The sequence below is a fragment of the Thamnophis elegans genome, chromosome 6, assembly GCF_009769535.1.
Source record: "Thamnophis elegans isolate rThaEle1 chromosome 6, rThaEle1.pri, whole genome shotgun sequence".
Taxonomy (NCBI): Eukaryota; Metazoa; Chordata; class Lepidosauria; order Squamata; family Colubridae; genus Thamnophis; species Thamnophis elegans.
The window spans coordinates 23894068-23917203 of record NC_045546.1 but is presented as its reverse complement, the minus strand read 5'-3'; the positions used below and the strand labels follow the sequence as shown (position 1 = coordinate 23917203).

Genomic DNA, 23136 nt, shown 5'->3' with positions numbered 1-23136 from the left:
TGTAGAGCTTTAAAGGTGATAACCAGCACCTTGAAGCGCGTTCGGAGACCAATAGGGAGCCAGTGCAGCTCACGGAGAATAGGTGTCACATGGGTGTATCTAGGTACACCCAATATCGCTCACGTGGCTGCATTCTGGACCATTTGTAGTCTCCGAACACTTTTCAGGGGCAGCCCCATGTATAGCGCGTTACAGTAGTCAAGTCTTGAGGTGACGAGGGCATGAGTGACCATTTGGAGTGCCTCCCAGTCCAGGTAGGGCCGCAACTGGTGCACCAGGCAAACCTGGGCAAAAGCTCCCCTGGTCACAGCCGACAAATGGTGTTCTAGTGTCAGCTGCGGATCCAGGAGAACACCCAAGTTGTGGGCCCTCTCTGAGGGGTGTAAGATTTCACCCCCCAGGTTTAAAGATGGAATATCTGGACTTTCTTTGGGGACAACATCCATAGCCACTCGGTCTTGTCAGGGTTGAGTGCAAGCATGTTCATTCCCATCCAGACCCTGACAGCTTCCAGGCACTGGCACATCACTTCCACCGTTTCACTGAATTGGCACGGGGCGGACAGATACAGCTGGGTATCATCCGCGTACTGATGGTATTTAATCCCGTGCCGGCGAATGATCTCACCCAGCGGCTTCATGTAGATATTAAATAGGAGGGGGGACAGGACCGAGCCCTGCGGCACCCCATATTTAAGGGGCCTAGGGGTCGACCTCTGTCCTCCGACCAACACCGACTGTGACTTGCCAGAGAGGTAAGAGGAGAACCACCGTAAAACGGTGCCTCCCACCTCTTCCAGCCGCCGCAGAAGGATACCATGATCGATGGTATCGAAGGCCGCTGAGAGGTCAAGGAGCACCAGGATAGAAGAATGTCCTCTATCCCTGGCTCGCCGGAGATCATCAGTCAGCGCGACCAAAGCGGTTTCGGTGCAGAAACCAGGCCTGAAACCAGACTGAAAGGGATCTAGATAATCCCATTATCTAGATAATCTAGATAATGGATCATTTGTGCTACTGAATTGTGCCGCAATTTATAATCAGTCTGTGCGATGATGATGATGATGATGATGATGATGATGATGATTATTATTATTATTATTATTATTATTACCGTATATACTCGAGTATAAGCCGAGTTTTTCAGCCCACTTTTTGGGCTGAAAAAAGCCGCCTCGGCTTATACTCGAGTCTACAACTGGATCCGGCAGTGCTGTTGCCTGTTGGAGGAGGAGGAGGCGAACCAGCCTGCCACCGCCGGCCACCGCCACCCCGCCGCTCTTCCCGCCCCCTTCCAAGCCCCACAGTCCAGCGGACGCAGCAGAAGCAGCCCCGGGGCTCCGCTGCCGCTCCCTGCATTTTGTGGACGGGGTCTCGCAGGAAGGAATCCCCTCTCCAAGGGATCCCTGTCCAGAAAATGCGGGGAGCGGCAGCGGAGCCCTGGGGCTGCTTCTGCTCCGTCCGCTCCTCTCTGCTCTCCTGTCGCCAGCTGGTGGGGCTGACCCTGATCCATAAACACTGCCGAATTCAGCCTCGGATCTTTGTCGGGACCTCTTTCTGGTCCGCCTCTGAAGTCCATATTCTCCATAGTCTCTCAAACTGCTCCCCCCCACCTCCAGTTTCTTCCTAGTTTGATCCCACGCGCCGCTGACCTAGGAACCGCATACCTGCCAGCAGTTTTTTCAGGCTGCTCCCAGATGGGAAGGGAGGGGGATTGTATTAGCCAAAGGGGGGAAAGCGAGCGAGCGAGCGAGCGAAGCAGTGGGAGGGGGAAAGGGTCCCTGTGAAGCCCTGCGGCCAAGGAGCGCTGCCTGCTTTTAAAGAAAACCTGGAAGGGGAAGAGGGCGGGTTTTTCCCCCCTCCCTTTTTCTTTTCGTTCCCGTGGCTCAGCCTCTCCTTTCCTTGGGGCCGCTGACCTAGGAACCGCATACCTGCCAGCAGTTTTTTCAGGCTGCTCCCAGATGGGAAGGGAGGGGGATTGTATTAGCCAAAGGGGGGAAAGCGAGCGAGCGAGCGAGCGAAGCAGTGGGAGCGGGAAAGGGTCCCTGTGAAGCCCTGCGGCCAAGGAGCGCTGCCTGCTTTTAAAGAAAACCTGGAAGGGGAAGAGGGCGGGTTTTTTCCCCTCAGTTGTGAGGGCAATGCTGCTCGCGACTTTCCCCTAAATGTTGGAGAAAACTTTTCACCGCTGTCCTCCTCGGCTCATTTGGAAAGGACGATTGTAACAGGTTGAGATTTCCTTTCAAAACAAAACAAAACCAACCCCTCCCCCGGTCCCAATGTTTCAAACAACCCCCTTTCCTGCTGGGAAGAGCCCAGCCAACCCCCCGTCCCTTCCCATTCGAAAGGGAAGCTCGTATCACCTTCTAGAGAAAGTGGCAAATGCCCTCCGTGACTTCCTTGGTTTTTCTCCGGGCTCTGCTCTTCGGCATTGCCCTTGGGGAAAACTGCCGCGGTTTGTTTCCTTGAATATATTAACAGGCGCGTGGAAAGCAACTAAGCCAAGGAGCGTACGTAGTCCAGCCAAGCGAGTCTAGTTTCCTGGGGTCCCTTGCTCGCTCGCTTTCCCCCCTTTGGCTAATTTGGGCTTCTCTTTCAAAGAAAGAAAAAAAGAAAGAAAGAAAGAGAGCCTGAACTCTGGAAGAGGAGGAGCCAGGGTGTAGAAGGGGTTTACAATCCCATCTGGGAGCAGCCTGAAAAACTGCTGCCGCGCCACGCCTGCGCCCCAAACAGAGCTGGGTCCAATCAGCCTTTTTTCCCCTTTTTATGCCCTGTCTCAGACGTGCAGGCGCGCATGCTGTGAACTTGCCCACTTAGACGTCGAGGTTGCCGCGTGCACTCTTGTATTTTCCCCTTCCTCTTACGTGCCCCCCTTGGTGCAGCGGGCTAACGCTGGTGAAAGGAGTGGGGTGGACACAACTGGTAAATTATAAACCACAGATTTTAATCCTATTTAATTTTTAATGGTATCAAATTTAGCTATAAAGAAGAGAGAAAGAAAGAGGGAGTGTGTGCACAGGAGTGTGGATTTTCTAAAAATCCCATTGAATCCAGAGGAGGGAAGAGAGAAAGAAAGAAGGAGTGTATGAGGGTGGGAGATTTCCTAAACCCCATTGAATCCAGAGGAGGGAAGAAAGAAAGAAAGAAGAAGTGTGTGCACAGGAGTGTGGATTTTCTAAAAATCCCATTGAATCCAGAGGAGGGAAGAGAGAAAGAAAGAAGGAGTGTATGAGGGTGGGAGATTTCCTAAACCCCATTGAATCCAGAGGAGGAGTGTGTGTGTATTTGTGTGTGTGTGTGTGTGTGTGTGTGTGTGTGTGTGTGTGTGTGTGAGAGAGAGAGAGAGAGAGAGAGAGAGTATCACTGTGTTGTAGCTTATGATTCTTGATGAATGTATTTTATTTTATTTTATTTATGTACACCTAAGACAAATTCCTTGGGGGTTCCAATCAGGCTGCTCTATGCAAACAGTCATGTCATCACTTTCTATAATATCAGCCTGCATTAGGCCTCAAAAGATACGGTACCCGAACAAGTCTTTTTTTTTTTTTTTATCCTGTTAGAAATGGATCCCAGTACTTCTACCGGTAATCCTCGACCAAAACAAAAACGCAGGTCATTCGAAGCTGGTTTCAAACTTAAGGTTGTGTCAAGAGCAGAAGAAAGCAATAACAGTATTGCAAGTAGGGAATTTTGTGTTGATGAAAAACAAGTGAGGGAATGGCGGAAAAAGAAAGCTGACTTGGAAAAGATTCCAAAGTCAAAAAAAGCTCAACGTGGTTTAACAACTTCATATGGGGCTCTAGAGACTGAATTGTATGAATGGGTTATGGAGTGTCGTCAAAATGGTTACTGTGTAACACGCATGGGAATTCGCTTACGTGCCCTTCAAATGGCACAAGATGACAAATTTAAAGCACCAGGCATTGAAAAATTTGTTGCGTCAGCAGGATGGTGTACCCGCTTCATGAATAGGTTTTCCCTATGTTTGCGGCAAAGAACAAAGATTTCACAGAAGTTGCCAAAAGACCTTGATGAAAAAGTGATGTCATTCCATTCATTCATCATAAAACAAAGAAGGATCCATAACTATGACCTGGGAGATATTGGAAATATGGATGAAACACCTATGACCTTTGATCTTCCAAGCAACAGAACTGTGGCAAGTTTGGGAGACAAAACTATTTTTCTCAGAACCACAGGAAATGAAAAAAAACATTTCACAGTTGTTCTGTCATGTTTGGCTAATGGAACTAAGCTGCGGCCTGTCATTATTTTTAAAAGAAAGACCTTGCCTAAAAAGGTCAAATTCCCACCACAAATTACAGTGCGCGCACATATTAAAGGCTGGATGGATGAAGACGGAACAAAAAAATGGCTGGAAGAAATTTGGAAAGAACGACCAGGAGCAGCCTTAAAGAAAAAAACCATCATTGCTAGTTTGGGATATGTTCAGAGCCCACACATCTGATGACATAAAAAAAATGGCAAAATCTTCTCAAGTTACTTTGGCCGTTATTCCAGGTGGGCTTACATCTGTATTGCAACCGCTAGATGTGTGTTTAAATAAACCTTTTAAAGACCGTGTGAGAAAGATGTGGCATGAATGGATGTCATCTGGTCAAGCCCGACTGACAAAAGGTGGAAATCTGATGAAGCCCGACATAGAATTGATAGCAAAGTGGGTTCGTGATGCATGGGAAGAGATTCCGGAGGACATGGTGCGACACGCCTTCAAGAAATGTGGCATTAGTAATGCTATGGATGGCAGTGAAGACAGCGCTTTGTATGAGAACGACAGCTCTGATGGTGATGACTGCGAACTCAGTGATGATGACAATGTCTATGCTGATAACCTCACACTAGCTAATGCTGAAGCTCTGTTTGGACATACAGATGATGAGGAGGAATCCAGTTTTGAAGGATTTTAACTCTTATGTTTTAGCTTGGTTGCTGAATGAGCTAAGGTTTTTGTACATTTAAAGTTATTGTTGATACCATATTGTTTTTATTGACCCTCTTTTCCACTTACAGAGCTAGTTATTTATTTATAAATAAATAATATTTATTTATTCAAAAACATTATTGGTATCTATTTTTATTTTTGAAATTTACCGGTAGCTGCTGCATTTCCCACCCTAGGCTTATACTCGAGTCAATAACTTTTCCAGCTTTTTGGGGTAAAATTAGGTGCCTCGGCTTATATTCGGGTCGGCTTATACTCGAGTATATACGGTATTATGTTCTATCATTCTATTTGTTAATGCCATCAAAGACATTAATATATTTTACAATTAAGGACAAACGTCTTTTGAACACGTTTGTGGGCAATAGTATTATTGCTCTTCCTATTACTTTTGGTGAGAAGAATTCCTTCCATATCCTATTTTATTCCCCTCAAGGTTACTTCTAGGAAGGCTCCTTTTGTTTTGGCTTGCCTTTTACTTCCACTGTGTTTCAGTGAGAAACTAGTTATTCTGCTCTGCCCATAAGAAAGAAGTGTGGGTGCTCTGAATTCCAGAGGAATTGTTTCTCTGGGGAGGCATAGTTTAATGGGGCTTTCTCAATGTTCTATTATCAAAACTATCTTACTTCTTTTCCTTTTATTTTGAATCTTAAAGGTGATTTTATTCTTAAGATTCTTCACTAACCTCAGCACATTTTGAGATTTTGCTTTCCTAATATTACCTCCACATTTGTAAACTACCTGTCTGTACTTTTTTTATGACCTGGCCCTGCATATTTTTTGTTTTCAGATTCTCCCTAAGATTTTGGTAGAAGTATTAGCCACTTCTGCCGTCTTTCTTTTTTCCCCCCTCTCCTTACTGAAACTTTTGAAGTCTTTGATAGTTCATTTTGAGATCATCTTCAACTCATTTTCCCATAAGTTTTCCCCCTCTGTCATGGGACTTACTTAGCATAGCTCTGAGCTTATTAAAATCTAAAATATAAAATTATTGTCCTCAGTTTTAGTTTACCTTTATATCAAGAACTCCATCATTACAGAGTTGCCCTATTGTTCCTCCTGCTTCCTCAACTAAGTGTTCTTTATTGATTAGTATTAAGTCAAGCATAAAATAACTGATTGTCTGGTGCCTATGAAGGAGAATACTGTCAGCAAGATAAGTCTGGAATTTCCTGGAAAGGCTATGCTTCACAGTGGTTGTTCTCCACTAGATGTCAGGGTAATTAAAGTTTTCCATCACTGCAACTTCATGCATCTTTGAAAGAAGTGCAATTTGCTTTTTGGAGGACTCATCCACTTCCTCTACTTGGTTATGCAAATAATAGTAGACATCAACAACAATATTGAACTTCTTCTTCCTCTTCCTCTTGTTTTAATCTGAATGCTCTGTACAGTGTTGTCAGATTTATTCATTTGGATTTCTGAGCATGAATGGATATTTTTAACCCTAAGTATAACTTTTCCCTTTCTTTTGTTTTTGTTTCTTTTGAACAAATGCATTCTTTAATTACTATGTTGTTATAACTGTCACCACATTTCTGCTATTAAATCATATTTGGCCTCATTTTATTTATTTCTTCTACTTCAACTATTAGAATAAAGACAAAAGGCATGCATTTTATGACCCAATTTTCATCCCCCCCCTCATATTTCTGGGTGGTGCTCAGACCATATTGAGTGGTTTCATTATTTTTCACCCACATTTTAGTTTCCACATTTCTTTGTAGTCTTACTTCAAGTTTTTCTTTTCCATTTTTGATTTAAACTGTGCTAATTAAGATCATGATGTGTTGGTCAACACACTGACCAAATGGGAGCTATAACCTCATGCCAGCAGTCCTTTCATATGTATCATTTTCTACATGACTAACCATGGGATAAAATTGGATTTTCTTTGCCTATAAACATCAATTCAATCAATTTGATATTTGTATTTGAACATAAAGGGTGCATTTGATATGTTAAATAACTAGTCATTTAAACCAAAATGTTTAAATATAATTGGTGTTAATGAGTAATCTAATGTAATATAATGGGTTTTCTGTTCTACAAAATTATATTTGATTTTTTGATGTTATCTTTCTGTGTCCTAAAATCAATAAGTCTCAGTATTTTAGACTATTGTTACAGTTCTTCTGACTTGTTTTCTAAAAATAGTTAATACTTTCTAATCATCCAGATAGTTTTTGTTAGAATTGTCTTTCTTTTAGCCAATATGTAAATATATTATTGCATGTTAGTATCAGAAACTGAAGAAAAAGAAAAAAATTAGGGATATCACTTTTTATGTAGTAGCTGCAATCCTGTTACATTATCATAAAACACAAGGCAATTTTTTCTTTTTTTTCTGAACATAGTACATGTTCCTCTTCTGTGAATGCTTTAGACACTTGTAGCAAAAAATTACTTCTATAATTTAGAACAGATCTCCCTGATCTTTTACTTTTTTCCTACAGATAAATTTGCGCCTCATTTTGGTAAGTGGAAAAACGAAAGAGTTCTTGTTCTCACCAAATGATTCGGCAGCGGACATTGCAAAACATGTATATGACAATTGGCCAATGGGTAAGTACTAGAATGTTAATGTTTATTATTTGCTCAGTATTCCAATCTATTCCATGGAATGGGGAGAAAGAATATCCTCATCAAAATAAAATATTTAAATGCTAATATATGCATTTCAAAATATATGCATCAGCTCTTCATGTGCTTTATCCAATCTGGTTTTATTCCACCACCACAACCCCCCATTAAAATCAGTGAGTGTTGAATGACCATTGAATGCAAGTAACAATAGGGACAAAATTGTACACTAGAACTATGTTTTTCATAAACTGATATTTTGAATTCTTACCTAGCAGGAAAAATGTCAAGAAGGGAAAGGCTAATGGAATGCAAAATGTTTCAAATTCAAACCACCTCATTTTAAATTGTTTCACAATCCAAATAAACATCCTTAGTTGTTTTGAAAGAGTGTTTTTTTTAAAGAAAGGTTTTAAATGTGACATGGCTCACGTTCATAACATCTTGCATATTATTAATAATTATACATCTATAAAACCATTGTCTTATGAAATTATATTCTCCATGTGCTATTTGGAAGTAGAAAAGTAGGAACCAGGCCTCCAAAGACAAGTTGTCTGCTAGGCATTATAATTCTGACTGTAGGATTGATCCTGTTTCCCTCTATAAATATATATTCATGTGCATATTTATCAACAGATAACGTTTATAATGTTAAAACTTTTAAACTGGAGTCCTCTTTTGCATGGCTAAGCCTTTAAAATTGGTGAAACCTAAATGCATGTAAGTAACTGACCATGTGATTGGAATTAGATTAGCATTGCTCTCTACTGCACTTAAGTGTAATTAGGAATGTAGTGACACCACCATTAAATCATATTTAGCAATATATATCCTACTAATGTTATAATTAAACATTTACATAGAGGCTTGAGGAAAAACTCTTCAAACAATACTGGCAACATTTTAAAAAAATCAGTAAAGTGTAAATGTCTGAGGTTGTAGAAATGGTAAAAAGAAAAATATAATAGCTGCCGCAGCAAGAGCAAAGAAAAGTAATGAAATTTTTAGCGTGGCACCAAGTTCATCAAATTTTGGAGGAGAGTTCTATTGGCAAAGTACATCTCAGTAAAGATACTTTACTTAATTGCTCTTATCTTTGTAATTTAATGATTGAGTAATTCTAATATTATGCAGTCCTTAATATATCTAGGCACCAAGTCATGTACGACTTAAAGCTATCATTATAACTTTTGCCTAGTCATTTTCAAAACTAATAGAATTGCATTTAAGAAGATAAAATTTCAAGCAACTAATTAGGGCCAGTTATTTAATTGCTATATGTTTATTAATGTTTTTTCAAAAACTGCCCATTGTATAATAGGTTGTAGTGGATTTATATTAATGTTACCAATGGGTGGTAACATTACTATAAATGTATAATATTAATATTATTGCAAAGACGCACACTTAGTATATTACATTCTGTTATTTAAAAAAAAGTCCTTATTTCACATGTTTTTGGGTATTGTAATCTAATACTAATGCTTCAAACTTGATCTCAGAGGTGGGCATGCAAGGCTCCCCAAATGTTGGACTGTAGTTCTTGCCATTCTTCACAATCATCTATGCTAACTATGCTGAGAATTGATTAGCATTTAACCTGGACAATCTGAAGTTTGTTTATTGAATTTATACTGCTTTTTTCAACATTCAAGGGAACATGACCTACAAGCATAGTCTTATAATTAAAAAGAGACTGGTTGTCTCATCAAGACAAAAGTCCAAAATATACTTCCAAATCAGCTTCAGGATACTTACCCCGCCCCTTGTGTGTGTGTGGGGGGGGAGAAGGCTCACTAGACTATTTGATAATGGAATAGAGTAGAACTGGAAAGTGGAAAGGTGATGTAACTATAATCTGTAGAAATTCTATTTCACTGTCTAGAAGCTCCATCGGAGAGCATGCCAGTTCTGAGAGTTTTCTCTGGCATATGGATGGTCAGAACTTCTCTTTGAACTAATTTTCAATTAAATATCCTACCACTGGTACACAGTGTGTCTACCAACCAGTCTAATAAATATCACAAGTTGTTGAGGGGTTTAGGAATATAACAAAATGGCAGTTTGTCTATTGTCAAATTAACTTAAATGCTCCAACTGAATGATTAGCAAGTTATAGTGCTAAACCTGAACCTTAGAGCTTTTACATCTTGCAGCTTTAAGCTGCTAAATTCTTACGTGTAAACTGGCTGGAAGCAAAGCTGGCTAAAGAAATACTTTTCAGATATCAGTGTTTTGGCCATGGTGATGACTTGTCTGAACTGTGTTTATCATGGCCTCTGATTAATGAATTCCCTCCTGAACTAGTTAAAAAACCCATAATTATGTAGATCAATTCTGAAGTAAACTATGGTAACCAAATTGAGTTTAAAATTGAAACCTAGTTAATGGCAACCTTTGTATAATGGCTGCTATATCAATGTCCAGAGTATGAATTCATACACAATCTCAAGCATGGATCCTATTATCCCCTCTACTAATCCGTATTTCTAATATGTTTGTTAAAGTAGAATGCAGGGATATACCCTTGTATGTGATACAAAAGTGGGAACATAACATTTCTCCCATGTTGAAAGCAAATTTTCATGCATTTATTTTTCCACCTAATAATAGGGGAAGTAAGCAGAGTGTATAGGCAGCCCTATCTATGTTATATAGAAAAATGCAATGATTACAAGCCACAACTCTACTTCATGACCAAGTTTGAGGAGGAGGAGCTGACGTCACAACAACACGACGTGAGAACTTGGAACTCCAAGATCGCAGTCGATACTTTTGCCACTGGACGGTCCTTTTGGACCTAAACTGTCCCGAAGAGACGGTGACAGGGAAGAGTAGGTCCTGCTGATCTCAGGGACACCGCAAAGTCCCTGATTGATCCAAAGATCCTGATTGACCTTTTTGCTGGAGACAGAAGCATAGCCATTGAAGCTGCTGAAGTTGGGACAGCTCCGGAATGGAAGGAAAATGGAAAGAGAAAGTGTGTGCATCTGGTGAGGAAATCTTATAAAAGAGACAACCCCCCCCCCAAAAAAAAAATTGAAAACAGAAGAGAACAAGCAGCAAAATTAAACTACATTAGACAGTGTGTTATCCTTTTTTTCTTAATTTTCTTTTATGGATGGAACTTTTGCAAATGTTTCCTATTCTTTAAATTGAACGGATTAGGTTTTTTTTCTACTACTTTTTTATACCTATGGATTAAAATCTTTTTCCATATTTTTATAATGCTGGATTGGATGGTTTGTTTATTTTTTTGCTCCATTTAAGAATTTTGTTTTCTTTAAGCCTGGAATATAAAGAAGATATAAAAGGAATACAAAGAGGACTATAATAACAGAGGGAAAGGAAGTAACACTGCCACTTGGAGGCTGGAGGCGTGGAAATATTGTTTTTTTTTCTCTCTCATCATTTGATTTTGCATTTCACAGAGAGTAATAGTGAGAAGAGCATGGGTTGTTTATACAGGTGCTTTTCGTGAGCTTCATTGGCAGCTGGAGTGGAGTGAAAACAAAGCCTTGTCTTGAAAGATTATAAATGAACTTGCTTTAAACTTAATAAAAAGTTTTGAATGCAGTGGCAGTGTTTACAAGTTGGAAGAATGGCGCAATATGAAAAAGAAACCTTAACATTGCAAAAGATTATGTTTCAAATTCCAAAATTATTAGAAGTAACAGAGAAAATTGAGAAGAGATTGGAGAACATAGACCCTAGAACAGTAAAATTTGATGGAAAAATTTAGGATGTTCATCAAATGAAGAAAGTGGAGGTCAGAGTTCTAAAAACTGAAGGAAAAAATATACAAAGAAATAAGAAAATTGTTGATACTGACAGTGAACTGAGCATGGTTGGAAATGGAAAGAGTGGAATATGGAAAGGGGAGATAGATGGACTGGAGCTCTACCCCAGATCTCAAAGTATAGAAGAAAAGAGAGAAGAATTGATGGAACTAAGGAGAGAAATTTTGTCAGAAGCACTAATGATAACCAAAGATAAGCTGATTGAAGAAGCAGATGGAGGATTTTGAGCTTATACAAGATATGCAATAACCAATAAGTTGTGAAGAAAAGTCCATAGAAAACTTACTAAGAAATAACCAGAATACTAATGCCACAAATGGCAAGAGACATAAGACGGCACTATTACTGGAAAGGTTTAGAAACTCTGTTATTAAATATAACCAATTTTTATATAGAACATGTTATAAAGATGTAATGTTACTGGATGATATTGGGAAGAGCTAATGGAATGCCATTATGTGGTTTTGCTTTAAATCTGGAATATTTTATATAAAAGGACGTAAAAACAATTATAGTCAAATGAAAGTTGAGTTATGATGATAGTAATATATATATAAATATACTTGATTTAAAATATATGATTTGATATGAATTGTAGGTGATGACTGTGGAAGGGATGCACGGAAGTTTTTGTAACCAATCAACACACTTTCTACAATTTGTAATGGAAGATGGTTTTGTGGGGTTTTTTTGTGTGTTTTGTGTGTTTGTGTTTATTCAAAAATAAAAAAAATCTTTATAAAAAACATACCTATAGGTTCTGTAAAAATGTTCACCTTTTTTGACTTTATTATCTGTATCTACATACTATAGATGCATTTTCATGGATCACTGAAACAAGGAAATGGCTCACATGATTTGCCCAAGAGTGTGTTAGGCAGGTCACAAAACAAAAGGGGGAAGTTGGCAATGTATTTTCCAAAGCAGCAGAAGGCAAAACAAGAAGCAACAGATGTAAACTGAACAAAAAGAAGCAATCTAAAACTAAGGAGAAACTTTCTGACAGTGAAAACAATTAACCAGTGGAACTGCTTGTCTCCAGAAGTTCTGGGTGTTCGATCACTGGAGGTGTTTAAGAAAAGACTGGACAGCCATTTCTCTGAAATGCTATGGGGTCCCCCTCCCAAGGTCCCTTCTAAATATTATTCTGTTATTCCGACACCTTTTCCAGACCCTACTCCGATTTTGGCACCCTCAGTTTTCCTGCCTGAGCAGGAGGTTGGACTAGAAGATCTCCAAAGTCTCTTTCAACTCTCTTATTCCTGAGCTAAATATGCTAAGACCTTCATTGGGACCCTATCTCTTTTGCTCACTCTGGACTAATGAGTCAAAGAGTTGCATCTAGACATTCATTTTAATAGATTTTTAGAAACTTGCAGTTGAAAGTACTTCATGTCTCCTTACCCTGAAGACCCAATTTCATTTGGAATTTAATCCCAAAATGATTGCCCTTTTAGCTAGGCTCGAAAGGCAAGCAAGACTTGCCGTGTCCCCCCCCCCCCAAGGCAGCCCTTTGGCCAAGCACGGTGGGCCTGGAACGGATCTCCCTCCCCTGCCATTGGCCTTACCTTGCAACCCACGGGGCTCATACCACTCTGCTCACTGCAGCTGCCCATAAAGGTAAGGCTTACGGCGGGTGAGGGAGATCCGCTCTGGGCCCACTGCACTCAGGCGAAGGGCGACCTGGGGGGGGGGGGGGAAGAAACATGGTGAGGCTCACTCACCTTTCAGACATGGCATGCTTGGCTTCTGCGAGGCCTCTTAGTGACTGCCACCCATTCGCCCTCCCCTCCACCTTGGGTCCCACATCCAGCCCGTAATGGTGGGGCACCATTTCTTGGCCAGCCAGCTGGCAGGTGGGCTGGCAGTCCTCAGAAAAGAGTGCTATGCTGGGGTGGAAGCCACTGCTCTGCGGCGAGGTGGGCACATGCAGCACGGGACATTTGCCCACCCACCTGTCACGAGCACTGCCGCCAGGGCTGTGTGCTCAGACTAGGTGCTTTCTCTTGGGCTTCCCGCCTGGAGGTCCCACAGAAGCCAAGAGTCAGACCTGAAAGACAGCCAGGCCTCACTGTGTCCTCCCCCAAGGGGGTCTCCCTCCCCCAGCATTGGTCTTATCTTCTCAGGCCAAGTGAGCATCCAGGAGGCCAGACAAGGAGTGCCTGGGAGGGGAGGGGCGAGGGGCTAGGTGGTTCAGCCAGTTTGACAAACTGCCCCCCAAATTAGCTACCGGCTCGACTGAACTAGTATGAACCAGCTGAATCCCACCAGTGTGTGCGTGTGCGTTTGTGTGTGTGTTTGTGCGCACGTGCCCACGCATGCTTTCTAACTTTTAGGTTGGCAGGAGCTGTGGTGAGGACAGGAACTCACCCATTGCATAGTGCTCAGGTTTCAAACCTGGGCTGTTGGCTTTCCAGCCGACAAGCCCAGCAATGCAGTACTGCAGGCTACTTCTGCTACCTGCCGGTTGCCTGCAATTTGGCAGTTTGAATCTCATCAGGCTGAAAGTTGACTCAGCCTTCCATCCTTCTGAGGTCGGTAAAATGAGGACCCAGATTGTTGGGAGCAGTATGCTGACTCTGTAAATCACTTAGGGTTGTAAAGCACTGTGAAGCGGTATATATATCTAAGTGCTATTGCTATCTTAACTGCTGAGCCACCGGGTTGTGCCCTGCCTCTTTATTAAGTTAATTATTTAATTAACAAATTAAATAACAAATTAATTTGGTCCTTAACTGAAATCTTTTCTCACCCTAATGTCCTTAGTGAATTATCTCAATGTTTCATCACAGTCAAATGAAGCATGTTCTTTTAGAATCATCCCATTGTGATGTATAAATGTAAATAGACTGATACTTAACCCACATAGTTGAAACAGATCTTTTACTAAGTAGGTATTTCTAAACAGTTACTATTCTGATTCTTACTCCCTAAATGACCTACTTTTTCTATATTCTCATTTGCACTGAGCTGTTAATATCAATTACAAAATAACTTCAAAATAAACAGTTACTATATTTATCTTGAGTGTTTTTAGAAGGAATGTCTGGAGTTATTTTCTAGTTCAGTTCCCTTTGACTTGTCTCTTTAAGGCTGAAATTATAAACCTATCCTTATGACAAGAAAAGAAACATTCAGAAGAATATTTATAAACTGATGTGTGATTAGCCTTGCTGGAAGTTTATAAGAAATAATATATAGTTTCAAAATTAGATAATTGAATTGTATTATTTTTCTTATTGCTTTTCCAGATTGGGAAGAAGAACAAGTGAGCAGTCCAAATATTCTGAGACTTATTTATCAAGGAAGATTTCTTCATGGCAATGTAACACTAGGAGGTAATAAAAGAAATTGGCTCATAAACATCTTCTGATATTTAATTGATTTGGGAACAATCGAGAGTTAAAATACACTTTTTGGAAAGTTCAGCAAATAGTATAGTTGAAATTGAAACAGAGAATACTTCTAATATGAATTGTTTTTTAATTGACATTATAACAGTATTATAGTTTTAGTTTTTATATTGCACGGGAATGTTAGAAAATATAATCAAAATAAAATTAAGATTAAAGAAGTGACCTAGATCATAATTGTGAGTAAAAATGTTGATGGCTATTTCAAAATAAATTTTCCCACATCAAGCATTGCTTTTCAGATACACACTACTAGTTAGTTACACAAGAATGATATTATCTCACTTGGAGTAGAAAAGCTGTTCAGTTGTGCCCCCTTGTGGTATGCCTCACTGATTCTTTTTAACTGAATAACATCTACAGTATCTAGTACCTGCCAGGTTATTCTTAGATTGTGAATGACATCTCAGATGGCATATAAGTATATTTGGATATAGACAATTTACCTCTAATTTCTACCACAGCACTTAAACGTGGATTTTTTTAGGTTCCAGAAAATGAACAAAATTGAACTAACAGAAGAATCCTGCATTTAGGCTTATCTTGTTAGCAAGACACAGCAAGGAAAGAAAGTGGGACAGAAGATGTAATGAATGAGTTCAGGCAAAAATTCTTATGAATACTGAAAATAGAACTAGTTCAAATAAGAAGCCAAAGATTCCTACTCTGTCTTTAGAGCTGATAAACTTGTTTCTTTTTTCTCTACTACTATCTCTGTCACAATGCAGTTAAGATGCTTTGAAACATGAAGAAAAAATAAGTTCTTGGAATGTTGGAAGCATTGGGATTCTTGATGTAGGCTTTTCCCAGACGATAGATTTTATCATTTACTAGTTTTCTATGAATTATTTACATTCTTTCAGGATATTTTCTGCATAACAATGAATGTTTTTTCTTGTACCATTGTTAATGTACTCTTGCATCTATATTTAAATTTGGCATTGTTTTCTACTTTAATGTTTTCTACTTTTTTATAATGATGCTTCACGCAAGGCATTGTGATTGAGCTTTGAGAAGGACTAACAGATTAAATAGCTATCAAGAAAGCCATCAGAGATGTCCATTGAAAAGCTAAAATTAAAAGAGCACATGAGGAAATCTCTGTCTCTGACTATTTCCTCTCCATTTATCTCACAGCAGGAAATAGAAAACCTGCTAGGTAGCAATATAAATCAGTCTAGCTATAGGAAGTACAACAGATCTTTGTGTTTTTCATTTCTTTTCAGCTTTTCTAGTTGCTTTGACCTTCCTTTTGCCCCCAGCCAGTGTAACCATGCACTGGGGAATCACGAAATCCCAATTTCTCAGTTTATAACATTAATCTGAAAAATAAACATAATGCAGTTTTGAAATTACCAAACTTGTTTCCAGCGACATTTCTGACAGGCAGATACTGAAGAAGTTAAGACAGAGCAAAATAAACCTGCTATATTTACAGTACTGTTGGGTTCTGCAGATATTTAGATTCAAAGTTAGAAAAGAGCTTCAGATCCTGTGTGCAATGAATATGTCCACACCAGATGAAAAACACACTTTCTTATCTGGATCTGTACATCTCAGTGGTGAAATTTTTTTTTTTTTTACTACTGGTTCTTTGGGCATGGCTTGGTAGGCATGGCAGCGGAAGGATACTGTAAAATCTCCGTTCCCTCCCCACTCCTGGGGAAAGGATATTGCAAAACCTCCATACCCACCCCACTCTGGGGCGAGCCAGAGGTGGTATTTGCCAGTTCCCCCGAACTACTCAAAATTTCTGCTACCAGTTCTCCAGAACCTGCTGAATTTCACCCCTGTTACACCTGCATGGTAGCAGCCAGTGATCAAACTTACTTCAATTTTAAAAGTTAAATAGAGTTAATCATGATTAGGACTTTGATGACAAAACTTCCAGGAAAGTGCAAAGCTATAGGTTATGCTTGGAAATTGAAGAATCTCAGAAGGCCATAGCAAGTCACTTTTATATTACTGACAAGAATACTAAATGGATAGGTCCATAAAATCAACAGGAACCAAACTCAATTACAAAAGAGTTTATGCACACACGCGCGCACACACACACACAATCATCTGTGTATTATTGAATTTAGGTATATAGATTGTATTATATATTGTATTACAGTTTCTTCCATTCATAATTGACACAATCATTGGCATAATGATGGGTAATACAGAACAATTAATGTGAAGGTTCAGTGAGTATGAAGTGATATAAAACAGCTGTTCAATCCACAGCAACCTCATGGGCATAGAAGTGTTTCATTATCTGTTATTTTAATTGAATCAATTATGGCTACATTGACTTTTAATTTATCCTTCCACATCAATAGGTTTGCAGAAGTTAATAAAATACTTTACTTTCTGCTTTTACAGCTTATATTCTGTAAGTGGCATGAGAGATTCAGTTAAAGAAATGCTAATATATTTTTTAAAATGTGTACTATGAATACTAGCAGAATCAGGAAACAATTGTAATGTAGTTGAAATTATGGAACAATATTGTGCATTATAGAGAAGCATTACAAAACCTTTTTTTTCTTTTTTGCAGCATTAAAATTGCCCTTTGGCAAAACAACAGTGATGCATTTGGTGGCTAGAGAGACATTGCCAGAGCCAAATTCTCAAGGTAGGCTTAGCAAATTACAACATATTTTAAAACTGGATTTGAATATGAAAATTGGGAAGAAAACAACTTTGTTTGTTGTAAATATGTTACATTTATTATCAGTCTAGTGTTTTCTTAGGTTCCTTTGAACTATTGAATTTAAATTCAGAATTGGACATTAATCTGAGACCAAAACTCATGGGTTGGGTTAGGTCATGGAGACTTGAACAATATTAGCTGTACACATTTGTTCTGTCCCTGCAGAATTTGGTTGGAAATAGTGTGATGAGAAAGGTGGTGAGGTAAGAGGTAAGGGTTGTCTGTTAAGCATTTATTGCTGCCAATCTGATGCATTATTTTTAATCTTTTTATTATTAGAATAGTGCTCATAAACCTGCATTTTCTTTCTGAGCTTTGAAATGGGGATTTCAATTGTAAAAAAATCCATATCTTGTATGTGCATTAGGGAGAATGCTCAACCCAACTGTTAGATTAAAGTGAAGAGAGAGACAGCTTTTTTCTTCAAACAGGCTACAAAAGCGCTTAACTATTGTTTATGTTTATAGAAACAAACACACACATATCCATGTGACCTGTTGGCCAATTTTCAGTACATTGCATGGTAGATAATAATCAGTGTGGTCTACCATCTAATCTACTTTTGTATTCCAAGAATAAAAAAACAAGACAACAGGAAACTTGTGACATTTCCCGTTGATTATTTTTATGGCTCTTATTCCATCAGAACATAGGCAATTCAAAATATTCCAGTGAATCTTTTGGGAAAATAGGATAGCAATTGTTTTCAGCCCATGTAAAACCCTATTACTAGCCTATTCAAGATTATAGTAATACTGTAAAGCTTTTATAATGCATATATGGTGTTTTGCATTAATTACCTTGAAAACATTTTGTTTATTTTTCTGTAGGGCAGAGAAATCGTGAAAAAACTGGAGAGAGCAATTGTTGTGTGATCCTGTAGAAGCGCCACTGTATCTGCTACTTGTGATGTAGAATAGTTTTTGTCTCTCATGCTGCAGGATTAGAGGAGACCAACATTGTTTCAAAAACCCTTTCTGCCTATCTGTGAATCCACTGAACTGAAATATTACATGAACCTGGTCACACTTTTTTTCTAGAACAATTAATACTTTTTTATTTCTACTCCTTATGTTGAACAAGCTTATTAATGCATCATTTCGCCAATGAATTTTCTCTCCAAGAAAAAAAAAATTAACTACTCTTCAGCAGAAATCATTTTGCTACCTTAAAATCATTCTTAACCGGAACTTTAACCAATCACGAATACTAGAGGCAATTTGCACTAAAACAGTTGACAATATATAGACCTCATCAACAAATGTTCTTAAGTATTTCCAACACCAAGAAATGAATCAGCACTGAAAAAAATCCATAGTTTTTTTTCTTAAATTCAGTCATGGCCAATAGGAAGCAGGGAGATAGATGGACTGCAAAAAGAGTAACTACTAAGTAAATTCTACCTAAGTCACCCTTGATTACCAAGTGGCACAAAACACTAACTACTAAAATTGTCTATATATATAAAAAAATCTCACTGCAACAAACTATGTGCCTGTAATTTTAAAGCACTCTGTAGAGGGCTCTTGCAACTTTTTTTTTAATTGATGTGCACTCTTCTTTCGTACATTTGTTGAGTGCTTGTTTAGACAGCACAAATAAGTGCAGAGAGTGCATTTCCTAGCCTTAATATGGGAGGGGTAATTTCCTGTAGCTCATAGGCTTTTATTATTGTGCATAAATATTAAAGACCTCATTTACTAATCAATTTATGTCTTTGAATATCTACAATTGATGTTTTTCAGTCATCCTTATTCATCTGATCTTAGTGTCCAGTGTCATGCTTACTCAACAGTGACTTCAAAGAGATAATTAAAAGAAAAAGATAAAATAGAAAAAAATGCTAAATGATGAGTTCATTTGTTTGTTATTTGCATTTGATATTAGTGCTTGCAATTGTATTGGAAATCAAAAGCTGTTTTTTAAAAGCATACATAGTTACAAAGGATGCCATTATTTTATTTCATGTAATTTAAAAAAAAGATATGCTAAAAAATTTGCACAGCACTAAAGCATGAGGTAGTTTCATCTAAACTTGTAAAAATTATATAAAGATTTTATATTTTTTCTACTAGGGAGAAATCTTCCTAGTTGAAAGTAAAAAATATGTAGAATATATTTAATTAAAAAAACTTATAAAAACATGGCTATAGAACTTAAGTATAGATTGGCGGGTAAAATAATACAACAATAAACTATATAAATAGATCTAGGCTTTTAAAGATGCAGACTAACATTGTGTTCTGTATTTGAGTCCATAGCCATTACAAACGTTCCGTGTTTTGAATGATCTTCATTTAAATGTAATCAGGTTACTTTATTCAATGTTACTGCTTTGAGAAAATGCTTTATATGCAGTAGGCCTACAAAGATATTGTTCATAATGATCAAAATTAAATTTGTATAGAGCAGAGTTTTAAACAAATTGTAAATAGCACTAAACATTTTCATTCTGCAACCTGTACTGATAGATTCTTCTGTAAACTAAATAAAAGAAGAATATTGTAGTGTACCTGGTTATGATTTGGGGCGCTTGATCTGGCCTGCATCATTTTTAAATTAGTTCTATTGTAACAGAACTCTCCTAGTTCTCTTTTTAATCATTAAATTATTAGGTTTGGAATACCAGGAGTGATGTGAGTTTTACAATTTAGTTTAATTGTATTTGTCTCAGTTTTACCAGCCTTTTCTATGGAAGCTGAAATGATGCACATTTAAGTTTCCTCCTCCTTTTGGTTTCTATAACAAGCCATTATGATGTCAAACCAATATTATCATCACATCATTGTGCAAATAATGTAATGATGTACCTGCCCTATGATGTCTGACACAAGTTGCATCTTTTGCATAATGTCATGTCATGCCCCTTGCCTCAAGGAATTCTGTGATGTCCTTTATCTTCTTACAGACACAAGAGATCTGGTGGTGCAGTCTGAATAGTCGCACTTGGCAATGCCGAAACTGGATCTAAAGTGATGGGCTGGGCAAGCCTTTGGGGAATGGCACAATTGCTCCCACAGCCCAGCACTGCTGCACACCACTTCAGACACTGTTGTCTTTCTGCTTATAGGCCCTCACAACCTACTCAAGGCTGTTCTGGGTCACAAGAGGCCTTCATTATTAAGCAGCTTCAGAGACTGCTCTTCTACAGCCTCAGAAAATTGTGCGAAGTATGAGAGCATGACCTTCTTGCATGATTTCCAGAAGATCTGGAGGCTACACAACAGCATACCCTATTCTCACATGGCATCCACAACCTCTGAAAACCACATGAGCATGGGGCAGGATTTCAAGAATAGTTGTTATGGGGTGTTGGTGAATATTAGTGTATCACCTAAAACAAGGCATGTCACCTTTTGACCTGTGTCATGGGTTGGCCATCACTGGATTAAGTTTAACAAAAGAAAGAAAAAAATAGGGACAAAAACAACACTTAAGAAAAAAGAAAGAGAGCTAAAAATACAAAGAGGGATAGTGAAACATCAGTTCAGCCTCCATCATACGTGTATCATAGAAACAGCACCCTCTTTCATGGACCTGGAGACTTAAACCCATACGTATGTCAAGCATATGCTTTGTAATTAAACTAGGGCCATTTTCTTCTAATGATCTATGAGAATTACTAAAAGAACACAATGATATTTCAATGTAATGGTTCAGATGGCTGTTGGCTTAATAAATACCCTAAAATCTCAGAAAAAGAAAAACTGATACCAAGTTCCCAGCCAAACTGGAACCAGAGTGAGGGATGAGCATTTACTTGCCTGGTAAAGTGAATTAGTAATAGCTAAACTAAGATAATCTGAATTGCATCTCAAACTATAAATGGGGTCTCTAGCACTTCTCCCATTTGTAATATTTGGCTGATTATTAGAAAAGGGTTAGGCAAAGCAAGAGGGGACGCCGACACAAAGCAACAAAAGATAGGTTTGTGCATTGTGCTTGCCTAATTTTTCTAACATAGAGATGTTAGTGATGGGGTCCATTATCTCACTAGTATGTGAGAGCCCATTAAGATCCTTTTAAAATAATTCCAGCATTAGATCTTTAAAAATGCCTCTCCCTCTTTTTATAGATAAGGAGGTTCGGATAACATTATGAAATATCAGCTATTCCCAAAATTTAAGAAAAGTCTTGGATCACATTAGCAATCTATCTAGTCCATTGTCCTATTAAGTTGCCAGCTACATAGTTAACGTAAAGCCTTTTAGCATCACCAGAATGGCTGTTTCACTGCAAGTAGTTTTCAGAGATGTGGTTATGCTGACATCATATAGCCCTTATGAGAAGAAATAGTTGATAATGTTGCATCATAAAGCTATCAAGTCTTAAGTCATCCAAATTAGAACTCAGCACATAGCAGTGAATTACACAGATCAATTATGCAAGTGGGACAAAATCCAGAAACTCGTCATTTCTCTACTGCTGCTCCTTTCCAAGATTCTTCCTGATGTAGAAGACTGAACTTTTATATGGTAATTGCCAGGGTATTTTAAATGCAAGAACAGACAATCCACAAGAGTCATGGCAGCACACCTGGGCTTTATGACTAATTCTGTAATTCTTTGATACAATAATTGTATATTGCAACCTCAGATATTGTCCTATAGAAAGTATTATATGGTAATTTCCAGGATACACATTCAGGTGTGCTTGATGGGACCACTCTATTAAAATACTGCTTTAATTGAGGTTCCAAAATTACTATAAAAACAGTCATTATTTTTGCTGTTATTAACAACATAGCAAACAGGTTGTCAGTCCTAGCCAAATATTTCAAGGACAGAGACTAAAAATACATATTTAGCAGGAGGGAAAAGAATTGACTCCCGTGGGAGGAAAAAGCTCTATCAGAACCTTTGAAAGCAGTGCAGAAAGCTGCAGGCTAGGTTAAGCTCTCAAAACAGGTAGACCTCAACTTACAGTCACAATTGAGTCCAAAATTTAGGTTGCTAAGTGAGATATTTGTTAAGTGAATTTTGTCCCATTTTACAACCTTTCCTGCCACAGTTTTTGAGTGAATCGTCACAGTTGTTAAATTAGTGACACGGTTGTTAAGTGAACCTGGCTTCACCATTGACTTAGCCTGTCAGAAGGTCGCAAAAGGCCACCGTCATAAATATGAACGAGTTGTCAAACATCTGAGTTTTGATCACATGACCATGACGATGTTGAAGTGGTTGTGAGCCATTGCTTACATTGGGTTGCTGCCAGCATTACTGCTGGTTCGGTGCACACAACATTAAAAAAAAGAAAAAAAATTACATTTCTGCATGTGAAGATTGTTCTGCGCATGCACAGAACCTAAAATCAAGATGGCGGCACCAGCGATAGAACCGGTTCAGGTGCATGGTGGGCCGAGTTGCTACCTACGGCAGTTGGTGCTTCCTTGATGTTGTACCCAGACCTAAATCTGTCTGAAAGAGGTTCAGATAATCTGCTTCCTCCAGTATCCAGATAACTTTGATCAAATCTGAGTGATTTTTATTTGTCAGAAAAATCAGCAACTTCCTCAAAACACCCTGCAGATAAATCTCTGAGTCTACCTTTCCCAGAAATACCTGGGTCACCCTGAAAAAGGCCGCTGGGCAATTATCAGAAGATACAATTTATGCAGAGAATTATTTCCGCTTTGCCGCATGAATCGCCACAAGGTAGTAGGATTAATCACTGT

General features: G+C 38.6%; 1 protein-coding gene across 1 annotated transcript in view; it reads left to right on the top strand.

The window, feature by feature from the left end:
- The window catches only part of UBL3 (ubiquitin like 3), a 46461-nt gene extending 26492 nt beyond the window's left edge, over window positions 1-19969 (top strand). Inside the window, exons 2-5 of the mRNA XM_032219566.1 lie at window positions 7419-7527; window positions 14600-14686; window positions 17307-17384; window positions 18293-19969. Coding sequence (XP_032075457.1) covers window positions 7419-7527; window positions 14600-14686; window positions 17307-17384; window positions 18293-18345 — 327 coding nt within the window. The 3' untranslated portion in view covers window positions 18346-19969. The remainder of the gene's footprint in view (window positions 1-7418; window positions 7528-14599; window positions 14687-17306; window positions 17385-18292) is intronic.
- The last annotated feature ends 3167 nt before the right edge of the window (window positions 19970-23136 follow it).